This window comes from Lissotriton helveticus, chromosome 4_1 (assembly GCF_964261635.1).
Source record: "Lissotriton helveticus chromosome 4_1, aLisHel1.1, whole genome shotgun sequence".
Classification (NCBI taxonomy): domain Eukaryota; kingdom Metazoa; phylum Chordata; class Amphibia; order Caudata; family Salamandridae; genus Lissotriton; species Lissotriton helveticus.
Genome location: NC_136063.1, coordinates 212,178,414 through 212,190,436, shown reverse-complemented (window position 1 = coordinate 212,190,436; position 12,023 = coordinate 212,178,414). Strand labels below are relative to the sequence as shown.

Genomic DNA, 12,023 nt, shown 5'->3' with positions numbered 1-12,023 from the left:
CAAAACCAGTGCAGCGTGATCCTGACACAACTCTTACTGAATGGAACCAATGCAGTGCTACACAGCCACGATGCAAGAATTCATCACTGCTTCTGCAGCTTATCAGAACCATTGCTGCACAATGCATCCTTGACGCATCCTTGACGTGGACCATGCATCTCCTCATTAGAACCGACGCAGAATGGCACAGCATTGACGTAAGCTTGCATCGCAGCCCTTGCATCTCATTGGAACCACTGCTGCACGGTGCAATGCTCTACAACAACACAACAAGGATTTAGTGTACATTGCTCAGCGGAACTACTTGGGCCCTGTGTCGAACCTGAACTTGTGACTATGTCCTGGTCTTACACGATCAGATAAACACAGTTAAAGCTATGTACTTTTTAGCTCTATTTTTACCTAAATCTTTGACAATGCATATCTTCAGCTCTACTAATTGGATGTTTATTGTTTTGGTGTCAAATATTGCATTACATTTTACTCTAATTTCTAAATTGATGTGGAATTTTTCTCGTGTTTTGTTTTCGCTTTATTACTGTTTATGTGCTGCATAACTAATTTTCACATTATCTCTAAGTTAAGTCTGACTGTTTTTGTGCCAGGCTGCCAGAGGGTTAAGCACAGATTATTTTTAGGATTTGCTTGTATTTCACCTAGACAAAAATTGTGGTTGCTACTTAAGTAGGGTTTCCCCCCCTAAATAAGTAACCATATTTCTCACATCCACTATCCACTAATCAGGCTCCAGTCCCTTTCCCCACCAACTACTACAGTTCCGGGGGTGCCAGTGCTGAGACTGTGATGAAAGAAATATTTGAGGGCCATTAAAAATAGGTATATCAGGTTTTTACTGGCTGTGCATTTTGAAGATAATCATCACAAACAAGAAATACAAAACCTCTGCTTCCAAAGCTTTTATTATGCTTAAACCACATCATGGATCGGGAAATAGAGGTAGACTTAGAAAGGAAGAGACACCTTTGGGATTTGACTTTGAGTCTCCAGTCCCTCTCTAAATTAATGTATTGGATTTCAAACTTTTTTCATAACTAATATTAATGGAACATGGACGCATATCTAAGACTCAACCAAGCCTTAAACAGTAGTCCATATATATATATGTATGTGGCATATGATAGTCAATTTTGATTTATTACTAGCATTTTATGGAGTTATTCAAGTTTGCCTATATACTTATGCGTACTTATGATTGTCTCAAACCATGGAAAATTATTATTGACAATCATTTTTAAGAGGTTCATTAGGACCATACACTTTAATTATATGAAAATGTCTAAGATTGAAAACTCAGGGTCAAGTTACACTAATGATAAATGTAATGTTTCAAAAGATATTATTTGTTTAGAAAATACTCTAGCTCAAAGATTTGCGGTCTGTGTCTTGCTTAAGCTACCCAGTTAGAGCCATGAAAAAATATGTTTAACTGGTTTACATGACTATTAGATCAAACAAATTAAGTGTGATATTCAAATTTGTTGATGAACAAACTCCTGGACACAGGTGAGGGTCGCTCACCTCCTGCTTACTGAATGTTGTGAGATTGTAGGGGTTGTCAACCCCACCAACAGAATAGTACCTTGTTGAACCTTTATCATTTTGAATTACACCAGATTAATTTGGATGGCCTATCTATATTCAAGACAACGGAAGAAACATATCCATGTACTTTTCGTAACACTATTTGTAGTAGTTTCTGTTTTTCACAAAATAGCTCCAAATATTTAAGCTTGTAGAAATTAGAGCAATGTAAGACACTTTTTAAATTAGATTTGTGTCATATTTAGCTAACATGTCAGCACTGTCAAGGGAAATCAGAGAGTTGTAATGTTAACTAGAAAGGAGATGGTATATTGACATTTAACATCATAAAACAGGCAATGAATATAGAGTCCAATGTCAGACTGAGATTTAGAAGGCCATTTAAAACATGTTCAAGATCAAAGATCGATTCTGTAATGAATGAGACAGCCATTTTTTAGAACTTATGCCAGCCAAATTGTTAAACACTAGGCTACTGCACCATTGAGTTACTATCATTTTGCAGTTTTGAGTTGTCCTCCATACATTCTTTATGTATTGGTACTTAATCCTAAAAAATACACCACTTTGAATCTGATAATTTATTTACAAGCATATGTTTTAGCCATACCTTTGACCTTGAATTTCTCAAATGAATGGAGTTTAGATTATTGTGGACTTACATTTACAATTAGACCACAGGAACATTAGACAAAAAGTATCTATTTTTTGCGACATTAGTCCTTTAATGCTTAAGAAGGTTTCTGGATAACTTTTACATGTAATCTAAGGAGCAAGAATTAGCTAAATAATTTTTGAACTAGTAATACTTGAAAATAATAAAATTGAGGGTCTGCAGCGTCTTCTAGACATCACGTCCCAATACTCTGAGGCTAATGACTTAACCATCAACCTGGAGAAAACCAAAACCATGACAATCAAAAAGAACCTGAAGAAAATACCTGTCTGGTTCTGGGAAAAGATCCAAATAGATTCAGTCTCAGAGTACAAATACCTGGGGGTAATTATTGACACCCAAAGAGATGTAATCAAAAGGAAAGGAATTGCCTTAGCCGTGTCATTGAGAAACCTAAACTCCAGATTAACTGGCCCCTCACTCGCCCCTTTGGTCGAAGTTATACAAGCACAACTTCTTCCGACAATAACTTACGGGAGTGAGGCACAGAGAGGAAGGGATTCCAAGCTCTTGGACACCGTGGTTGCTAAAGTATACAGAATGGCCCTAGGTCTCCCTACACAAGTCTCTCCAGCACAAATCAGGCTTGAGTTTGGCGTGCAAAAACAGACTGTTGCAAGGAAAAGTGCAACAGTTATTTTCTGGTTCAGAGTCAGGAAATCCAAACCAGGCACCTTAAATTGGCACTTATGGACTGAGTTACAACAGAAACAGTCATCTCCAGCAGCAAAAGATTTAGCTACTGGTGTGTCAATCCTGGGCCTAACCGAACTTTGGGCAAACCCGACAAGCCACTGTCTTTTCAAAAAAGCTACAAAGAAAATTGTAAAAATGGAATCTTGGATAGGCAACCCTAGCAAAGAGGTCGCATGGTTGGTTGACCCTGGGTACTTACTCTTCTCAGGCTGCACAAAAATACTTAGCTTCCGGCTTCACCAAACATATAAACATTTAATTTTTAAAATACAGACTAGGCGTGTTGCCATGCACAAGGCACTTTCCACATTGGCTGAAAAACCAATCTGATTTTAAATGCCGTTTGTGTGGGACAGCGGAGGAAGATATGCTGCATCTCATCTGTAAGTGCAAAGACCTAACAGAGGAAAGGAGACAGCTTTTAAAACCACTCTTCAATCAGAGAGGCATCCGTACACGGAGGCAAGCCGTGTCAGCGTGCTTTTCACCCGGGGACACGCAGCTTAACTGCAGGCTTGTGAAATTTTTAGGAAAAGTGGAGAAGAAAATGTTAAATCAGATTTGCACTGCAGCTGACAAGGAAAGAGACTGACGCTGTTAGAATAATCATTTTTATTAATGGAACGTAACATTGTAATGTTTTTTAATCGATTTTAACTTTTGAACATGCAATGACTTGTTTGTAGCAATGGTTTTAAGTAACTCTGCTAAATAAAATTAAACTTTAAACTTTGAAAATAATAAAATTGAGGACTGTATTATCGGGGCAAATCAATATAAACATATTTGTTCTAAAATATAAGATAGGACTTTATGATAATGTTTAGAACTAAGAGAGTTAACACTGTATAAACAAATTGAATTTTGTTAATCTGGGGATAGTTGTTGATATGACTATATGAAGTTTGGTGCAGTCCTATATTCCCCCGCCATCTTTATTTGTAGTGACTGTAAGTTACAGTAACATAGTAAATCCATATTACAAGTCAAATTACAAATAGATTCAGCCACCTCTCTATTTTTCATTTTTTAAAACCTCTTGGTTGAAACTTCTTGAACCATGAGGTTCAAGATGTAAACAAAATCTTCATTTGAAAAGAATATATAACTGTGTGTTATATATTTTGGTATGTAATTTACAATGTTAGAGTTCTGACCATTTTAATAACTTGAGTGTGTCTATATTGTCTTAAATATCATGTTCCTTGATTGTGACTGAAATTGGAATATCAGACAGAAGGATATTTTTGATATATTTAAATTTTTGATCTTGGAGCCTTCTATAGATTTGGAGAATGAGCAGTACGGTCTACCAACAATAGCCTCCTCTATCTCAGTAAAGCATCAGCTGCAGAAATGTGTTTGCACTCAATGAACATTCAAGGGTTACTCAAGACGTGTTGACGCTGCCATTTATCTCAGTTTTTGCACCCTTGTTTTGTTGGTCAGTGTGATATGTTTGGGTAGGTGGGATGTTAAGGGATGGCCACCATGCAGACATATTAGTAGACCATTTAACAATGTTGGAGGTTTAGAAATTACCATCTACTGTTACTAAGTAACATTGCAGTAAGAAATACAGATCACACTCCTTTCGTGATCAGATGTTTAGCTGGAATTTTGTGAAGCAAACATAAGTTACAGCTACCAGCACTGTGCACAGTGATATGTGTTTATGTGTGTGTCTAATGAATCTTTCACTGCTCCTGCCCATGCTGTGCTGGTTCAGCCATAGTGATATGGACCTGTACTGCTCATGTTTGTGCAGGTCCCAGTCTGTCTATGTGTAAGGAAGCAAGCACCTCTCAAAATCATGTTCTATGCATAAAGGTGGCTTATACTGCTTCTACAATGCTGTACTCGCTCCGTTTGTGTAAAGAGCTGTATGCTACTGCTACTCATGTACCTGTTTTGTGGGTGTGAGAAGCCTGCATTCTTCTCGTCATACCAATTATTTGTGTAATGTAAACTTGTAGTGCTTCTGCCAAGGCAGGCCTATTCTGTGTGGGAGATCCACGCCAGCTTTTAATGTTTGTTTCATTTTGTGTCTGCTTCTATGATGGAATCTGAACTATCTTTCCAGGACATTTAAGAACAATTCCACACCACAGTTCAATGTTCAACTCCAAGCCAGACAACACTTGTTCCTGCAAACATTTGAAAAGCTGTGAGATGTTTGTACAGGTCACAAGATACAATGGAGTCACCCTCTTGTAGTGAGAGATAGATCTCTTGATTTGAAAGCATTCTAAATGTTTTCTATTTTTTTAAATCCTCCTTAAAATATAAAATGAATTGCTTACACATGCATACATACCGGGAGACCTGGTGGACCAGGAAGACCGGATTCTCCATTCTGTCCTGCTGGCCCCTGTGCAAAAAGTGTCAACAAACATTAGTTTCTAAAAATATTCAATTTGAAATGTGATTTGTATCTCCAGGAGTGGCTCATTTCCAACTACTTTAATAAGAAGCCTTCAATTCACAGAATTAATTTTGAACATATTCAAGTCATCAATATGGTTTCCATCCTGGTCCCTTCAATAGTCATATTAATCAAACTTCAGCATTCAGTTTGAACAGCACACACCCCTAGGCATATCACTGCAATAAGTGTGCACATAAAAAATATTTATTCTAAACAGGATGAAAGATACATAATTTCTTTCCTAAAACTAATACAACATAATAACATTTCTGCCTGTCATTAATATAAGGTAGACTGCAATCCGAACCTCTTCATTAAACTAGGATGAGCGAGCTTCCTGAAACACAGACCTTGTGTCTTGTTGCTTCTTACAGAGGCTATTCTGGTGGTACTGAATTAGGGAACATCCCCAAAACTGTATATGCCGTTTTGATATTCTGGGCCTTTTCAAGTGGATAATGAACTTTATATAAAATATTCGCCTTGTTCTCAATTACACAGCATTAACAATGTTTTACATTAATTGTTCCAAATATAATTGGGGTGCCCCATTTTCAACAGAGATCCAGGACTGATTAAATAGAAAAAACCCTGAGAAATCCTGCCCGTGGCAGTTGTACATTGACAGCCTGCCCTGTGTTTAAAAATCTATTTTTAGATCTGTCCTAGATTGATGTGGGAACATTTTAATGATTGCTGAAATATAGTTTTCGGGTGAACTTATATTTTAGTACAAATGTCTCAGCACAGATTTTTCGAAATTTTACATTTTGAATTTTCTAGACTGGTGTTAAAGCTAGGTTGCCCAGATCAATTTTAGATTACCGTGATATCAAGTTGGCTAGGTAGAAATTAACAGCAATTACTATTAATGAGGTATCTCTTAGCCTCCATCCTGAGAGTAACATGGACTGCTTACACAGATAATGATCTGATCGTAAACAATGGGATTTCTGGCTCACAGGCCTTTGCTGTAGGCACAATATCTGCAGGAAAAGTAAACTTAAATCTCATAAGTACTACTCAATTCTTTACATAGCTAGTGATTGTGTGAGGAAAGAGATAGTTGGGCATCTCTATCATACAAAAAATAGCTATTACCTTCTGTTATTTCCATTCACGGCCACAGGAAGGACAAGGCAAGGAAAGGTTTTGAAACAAGCCTTTGAGGTCCAGCCTGAAATCTCACACAAAAGGCTGAGTCCATAGATAGGGAAACATTATCAAGGGTTTTCTCTTTGATGGAGAGAATGATGTCCCTGATTAACAATGGTCAGACCAATGGTGAAGTTAGGTATCCCACGCAAATTGTCTCTCCTCTTCCATGTTGGAAAACCTAGGAATGGTACTTCTTGGGATACCTTTTGCCAGAAAATACAGAACGTGCTTCATATTATAGGGGGGACAGCATGTGAATTATCAGGAATAGGTTATAATAGGTTAGAATCTCTCCCAATCACAACTCGCTACCCCTCTGAGTTAAGGCCCCCACCACCTGCAAAGAAAACTGCTCGTAGGGCCTTGAACAACAAGACAAGACTACAAACATCATACTCCTCTTACCTCAAGAAGGACTAAGATGAAACAAGGTTTCTTTTGAATATACAGAGATAGCGGCCATTCCCATGGTTGGGAACACAGACCTCCTCAAAATCCACAGAAAGGAGAAGAATTGGCCATCTTTGAAAATAAACCTACAAGCCAGTGGGACTGGACTGGAGCCTTTGCTGAAGAAAGTGCTTGAGTGGGCTTTCTCCCAATGCAGTCTATGGGCTTCTTCTCTAGAAGCAATTTAAAAAAATAAAAGACTTTTGGGAGGGATCAGGGACACTCTTTTTATCTTCCTATTAAGTGTGGGTCTGGACATTAGATTCATTAATACGACGAGGTCCAAGGAGGAACATGTTGCCTTAATATTGCTTTAAAAAAGAAAAATAGTGCTGAAGAATTCCAATATAATATGTGTTTTTGTGAAGAGTAAGGCAAAACAAATAGTAATTAATAACTAATTGTATATGTGTAGGGAGTTAGAAAAACACAGGAGAAAGGGTGGCTACAAAGTGGTTTGAGCTTACATTAAAAAGAAATAAGCTTTTTAGTAAAACCCTCTAATTATCTGAAAGAAATCTCTACTTCAAGATAAAATATTAAAATATTTTTTACAGTTGGAACCACTGGAATATGAACAACATAAATAGCACCTTTGAGACAGAGGGAAGAGCAAACTACTATGACAAGAAAATAACTCATATACACAGTGCATTATCGCTGTATAGCTTCAAGTGTGGAAAAATAGTTTGCCACATAAGAAAAAAACAAGTATGTTGGCGGCTACCCAGTAGAGTTCAAGAGGCATGGCGAAAGGTGCACACGTTATTTCCTGAGTGACTATGGAAAATTAAGTACTTTGTATTGAATGGAAGAACCATGAAAACATTCTAGTGTATGTTGATGTAAAAAGGCGAGGATTTACATAGAAGAAAAGCTTGACAGGTGGAAATTGTCTGTGGAAAAGGCACCGGAAAAAGAGAAACTTTGACATGGAGATTCTATGTTCAAAAAGAAATGTTTGCTTGATTAGCGCCTTCATGAAGAAACGTTCAAAATTCATTCCTCTATCCTTCCCATTCAACAGATGAGTGAATTGCTAAGGATTTCTCAAATAGGCTGATGTTGCTGTTTGTTGATGTTTTGATTTTTTATTTACACTGTTCCTGTTTTTAATTCATAAGCAATTTTCTCTACTTTCGGTTTATTGTTTATTCCTTGAACTTTTAATTTTGAATATGAATTCATAATCTTGCTTTGATGGCATAGCATTTTATGTTCTTTCACTGTTTTGTTATGTTGAATAACATATCTTCTGTAAGTTACAGGTTACGAAGCCACTTACGTTTACCCAACTGCTGAAGCCAAATCTGTAACTAATGCTTTGTAATTACACGTGGTTAGTCCACTCGCGGTCTATATTGAAACCTAGATTATGGCAGGGAGATTAAAGACTATCAAATAGAGATTTTGAGTTGGATTTCTAGTTTTCCTTCCTATGTGTAGCGGAAGGGTGTTCACATACCTACCCACATGATACATAGTAAATGTGTTTGCTAGTACAATATTTAAATTGAAAACAAAGATTTTTTGGGGGAGACTCAAACTTACTCTTTCTCCTTTTGCTCCTTCTCGTCCGTTGAGTCCCGGCGGGCCAAGGGACCCCTAAAAAAGAAAGCATAAACTAAATCACTATCATTTTATATTTTTACCTAATGAAATAGTTCTAATCAAGCCATTTGAGAACCATTAAAACAATATTCAAATCAGTAAAATGTTTCAGTCATCCAGATATTTGGTTTGATTGTTTCATTACCATACATTAGGCAATTTAATGATAAAATCGGCAGTAAAATAGAAACAAGAAGTGTGAACACAACTAACCCATTTTAGAACACTTATTGAACACCTCCTCATGTGACTTAGGAAATACTAAGGGTGGGGTAATGTCACTTTTCTTCCCAAAAATACACACAGCTTTTTATAAAATTACAATTAATAAACATACTACAGTACGGCAATATCACAAGTAACTTCCCCACTAGGGTACAGCTTCCATAAAAAAAGGTAAACTGAGACAACGACAGGAGACTGGTTGGAGAAGGACATGTCTTATTTGAGGACATTTTCTACTAGTTTCCCATGGACAAAATTTCGGAGCAATTTTGTATTTTAGTGAATTGTGAAAATTGTGCACATTTTACATAAAGAAGTATTCTGGAATTGCATATGATTACAGCAGCACTAGAAACAAGCATTGGTAAATGCATTAGGCTTCACCTATGTGATTAATAATAAGTAGATTTTTCATTGTAAGTTGTAGCTTGCTGGGTAGTTGTACAATATAAGTTACTGAAAGTCTGTTAAAGTGTTAGGAATCATTTATATACAAAAAGGGAACATTTTGTGCTGTTACTAGTGGTATAGTGTGGGTAAGTAATAGCAACATTTTGAAAAATTAAATGAAAGAGGGAAATAATATAATTAATTGATGCTATACCAATGTTATGTGTTTAGAGATGAGTTCTGTTAACTTTTGGGCCCGGTGCCACGACACCTGCTACACCAATGAAATCATGACCCTGTTGTCTGAAGGTAGCTGCATTTGTGGCTGCCTGTTTAGTATTAAAATATAGGAATTTATATTTGTATATGTATATTAACTTTATTTTTAATGTGCAATGTTTGCTACAACATTTAGAATTTGATCATAATGACCAAATAGATTACGTTGAATAAATCAATCCTATAATGCCTGCAAAGTGTAAAGAAAGGTACTGAGGCATGAATAGAAAATGTTGCAAACGTTCTAAGTCTAAAGCATCTGCTTTACACAACTAAGCAATAAAAAGCAAGCATTCCAGCATACTGCCAGAAGCTGTCTGCCTTTTCATTGGGAAGAGGTCTTATCTTGACAATGAACGGGGGTTAAACAGTGTGCACAACTTTAGTAGAAGTATCATAAAAGCCTGCCGCCAGGGGAAAGTTAATAAAAAAAGGTTCTACAGAAAAGTAAATTAACACAGTAATTTGGCAAAGGAAACTGATAAGAGCCCCCTTTGCAGATTTATAACATTTAAGAGATTTCACAAGCACAGTGTAAGCGCTGTGCAGACAAAACCTAAAGATGGGTACCTTGCTGAAACTCAGTATCTCTTACTTGGGTAAAGTTTCTTCCATGGATTTGGATAAAAACAGTATTGTACCATTGCTTATCATGTGCAAGCATCTTATTACTTAAATTTTAATTTAGTTTTGTCCTGATGATGACCTGCTTACTTGCCAATGAGCTGAAATGCCACTCACTATACTCCACCTGAACCAGGGATTGACCTATTAATGCTTCCACCTGTAATTATCTCCCCGATCAAGTTTTATTATGCTTTCACAAAGTGCTTGAGCACCACCACGCCAATGCCATCGTATCATCCGCTTTTTACACCCTCAAAAAAATCAAGAAACTTCTCCCTTACTTACCACAGTCAGCCGGCAAAACTCTTATCAGCACTTTAGTCTTTTCAAGAACGGACTACTGTAACTCACTTCTTTTGAATGCCCAGGAAGGAGTGCTTAACAAATTACAGACCGTGCAAAACGCGGCGGCTAGAACCTTACTGTCCATTCCTAAATTCACATCCATCTCTCACCACATCAGAAAACTCCATTGGCTCCCAATCAGGAGTCGAATCAAATTTAAGGCTCTGTGTATAGCCTATAAGACCTTGAATAACCCTGGACCACGGTTTCTAAAAGAAGCCCTCCGCCCTGCGGAGCAACGCAGAACTTTACGATCCTCGGCAGCCTTCTTGCTGAACGTCCCTCGGACAAGAAAGGCCACCTGGGGAGACAGATGCTTCACGACAGCCACAGCCAAACTGTGGAACACCCTCCCACTCCATATCAAATCTGCACCCACGCTTCTTAAATTTCGGAAAAACCTTAAAACATGGCTCTTCTCCTCCTCCTAACTCCCCCGTCATACTTTAGTGAGCTCTGAGATCACCAGCGCCGAGACACCCGTATGGGTATTTGTGCGCTTTAAAAATTGCAAAAATAAAATAAAAATAAATAAAATAAGTAGCAAGCACTTTTCCAACATCTGAGTTATCTGCAGCACAAAGAACCAGAATAAACACCTTTACATTGTTTATGCTTGTAGGCTGCTTCAATGTGTTTATGCAAGAGCATTGTCAGATAAAAAGTATCCTGAGATTTTCTTAAAAAATACATACATGAAAAGATCCTAAAAGAACACATTAGTGCTTCAAAAGTTTTGCCCAGGTTACTTTTGGTATATTTAGTATCACCATTCATTTTTTATAAAATGTCAATGATGTGCAGATTTATTCCTGTGCCCACAACGAACATCTGGGCATCTATTCTGCACTTAGAGTTTCTGATTTATAAAAACAAAATGTGATGGTTGACTGCTTAAATTAATCTCAATCACTGGTAATTACTTGGCCACATTCCGGTCTATCTCTTCTGCCCACAATGCCACTCCAAACAGAGATCAACCATAGGCAAATTGGTGTTGACGTTCCTATACTAGGAATCAGTCCAGCCCACAAAGACAGGCAAAGTACCCTTTAGATGGGAACACAGACAACGCAGAGCAGTTTTTACCTTTTTGGAGCCTCCTTAATGAAGTGCACTTACGTTCTATGGGACCAAGAACAAGGGACCTTAATCTGGATATTCCCTTCGCAATTATGGTGGCTCACTTAAATACCAAAAAATGATCGATGACATGCTTGTCTTAGGGCTTTATTACGAGTACGGCGTACTCAGGACAGCTGTACTTGTGGTGGCGGTCTGACCACCACTAGCAGTATTCTGAGTGAGGCCATCGGACCGCCACGAGACCGCCGACTCTGCCATGATCAGGAATCCTGCTGGCCGGCATTCTGAAACCAGCCTGGATATGCATAGCATATTAAGAGTTGCCTTTTCACTGCCCTTTTCACATCGGTGAGCCCACAATGAAAAGGGTAGCGAGAGGCAACTAAGGGGGCCCTAATAAGGCCCCATGATGGATCCGGCCCAGAGGGTGCATGTGGGGGGAACATGTGTCTCCCTGTAAGTGCACCCCCATTCCGGCATGGTTGGCAT

General features: G+C 37.9%; 1 protein-coding gene across 1 annotated transcript in view; it reads right to left on the bottom strand.

Moving 5' to 3' along the window:
• COL22A1 (collagen type XXII alpha 1 chain) overlaps positions 1-12,023 on the bottom strand; it is a 1,057,215-nt gene that overhangs the window by 434,232 nt on the left and 610,960 nt on the right. The window contains exons 14-15 of the mRNA XM_078686128.1: positions 8,523-8,576; positions 5,253-5,306 (exon numbers count right to left, since the gene is read on the bottom strand). Coding sequence (XP_078542254.1) covers positions 5,253-5,306; positions 8,523-8,576 — 108 coding nt within the window. The remainder of the gene's footprint in view (positions 1-5,252; positions 5,307-8,522; positions 8,577-12,023) is intronic.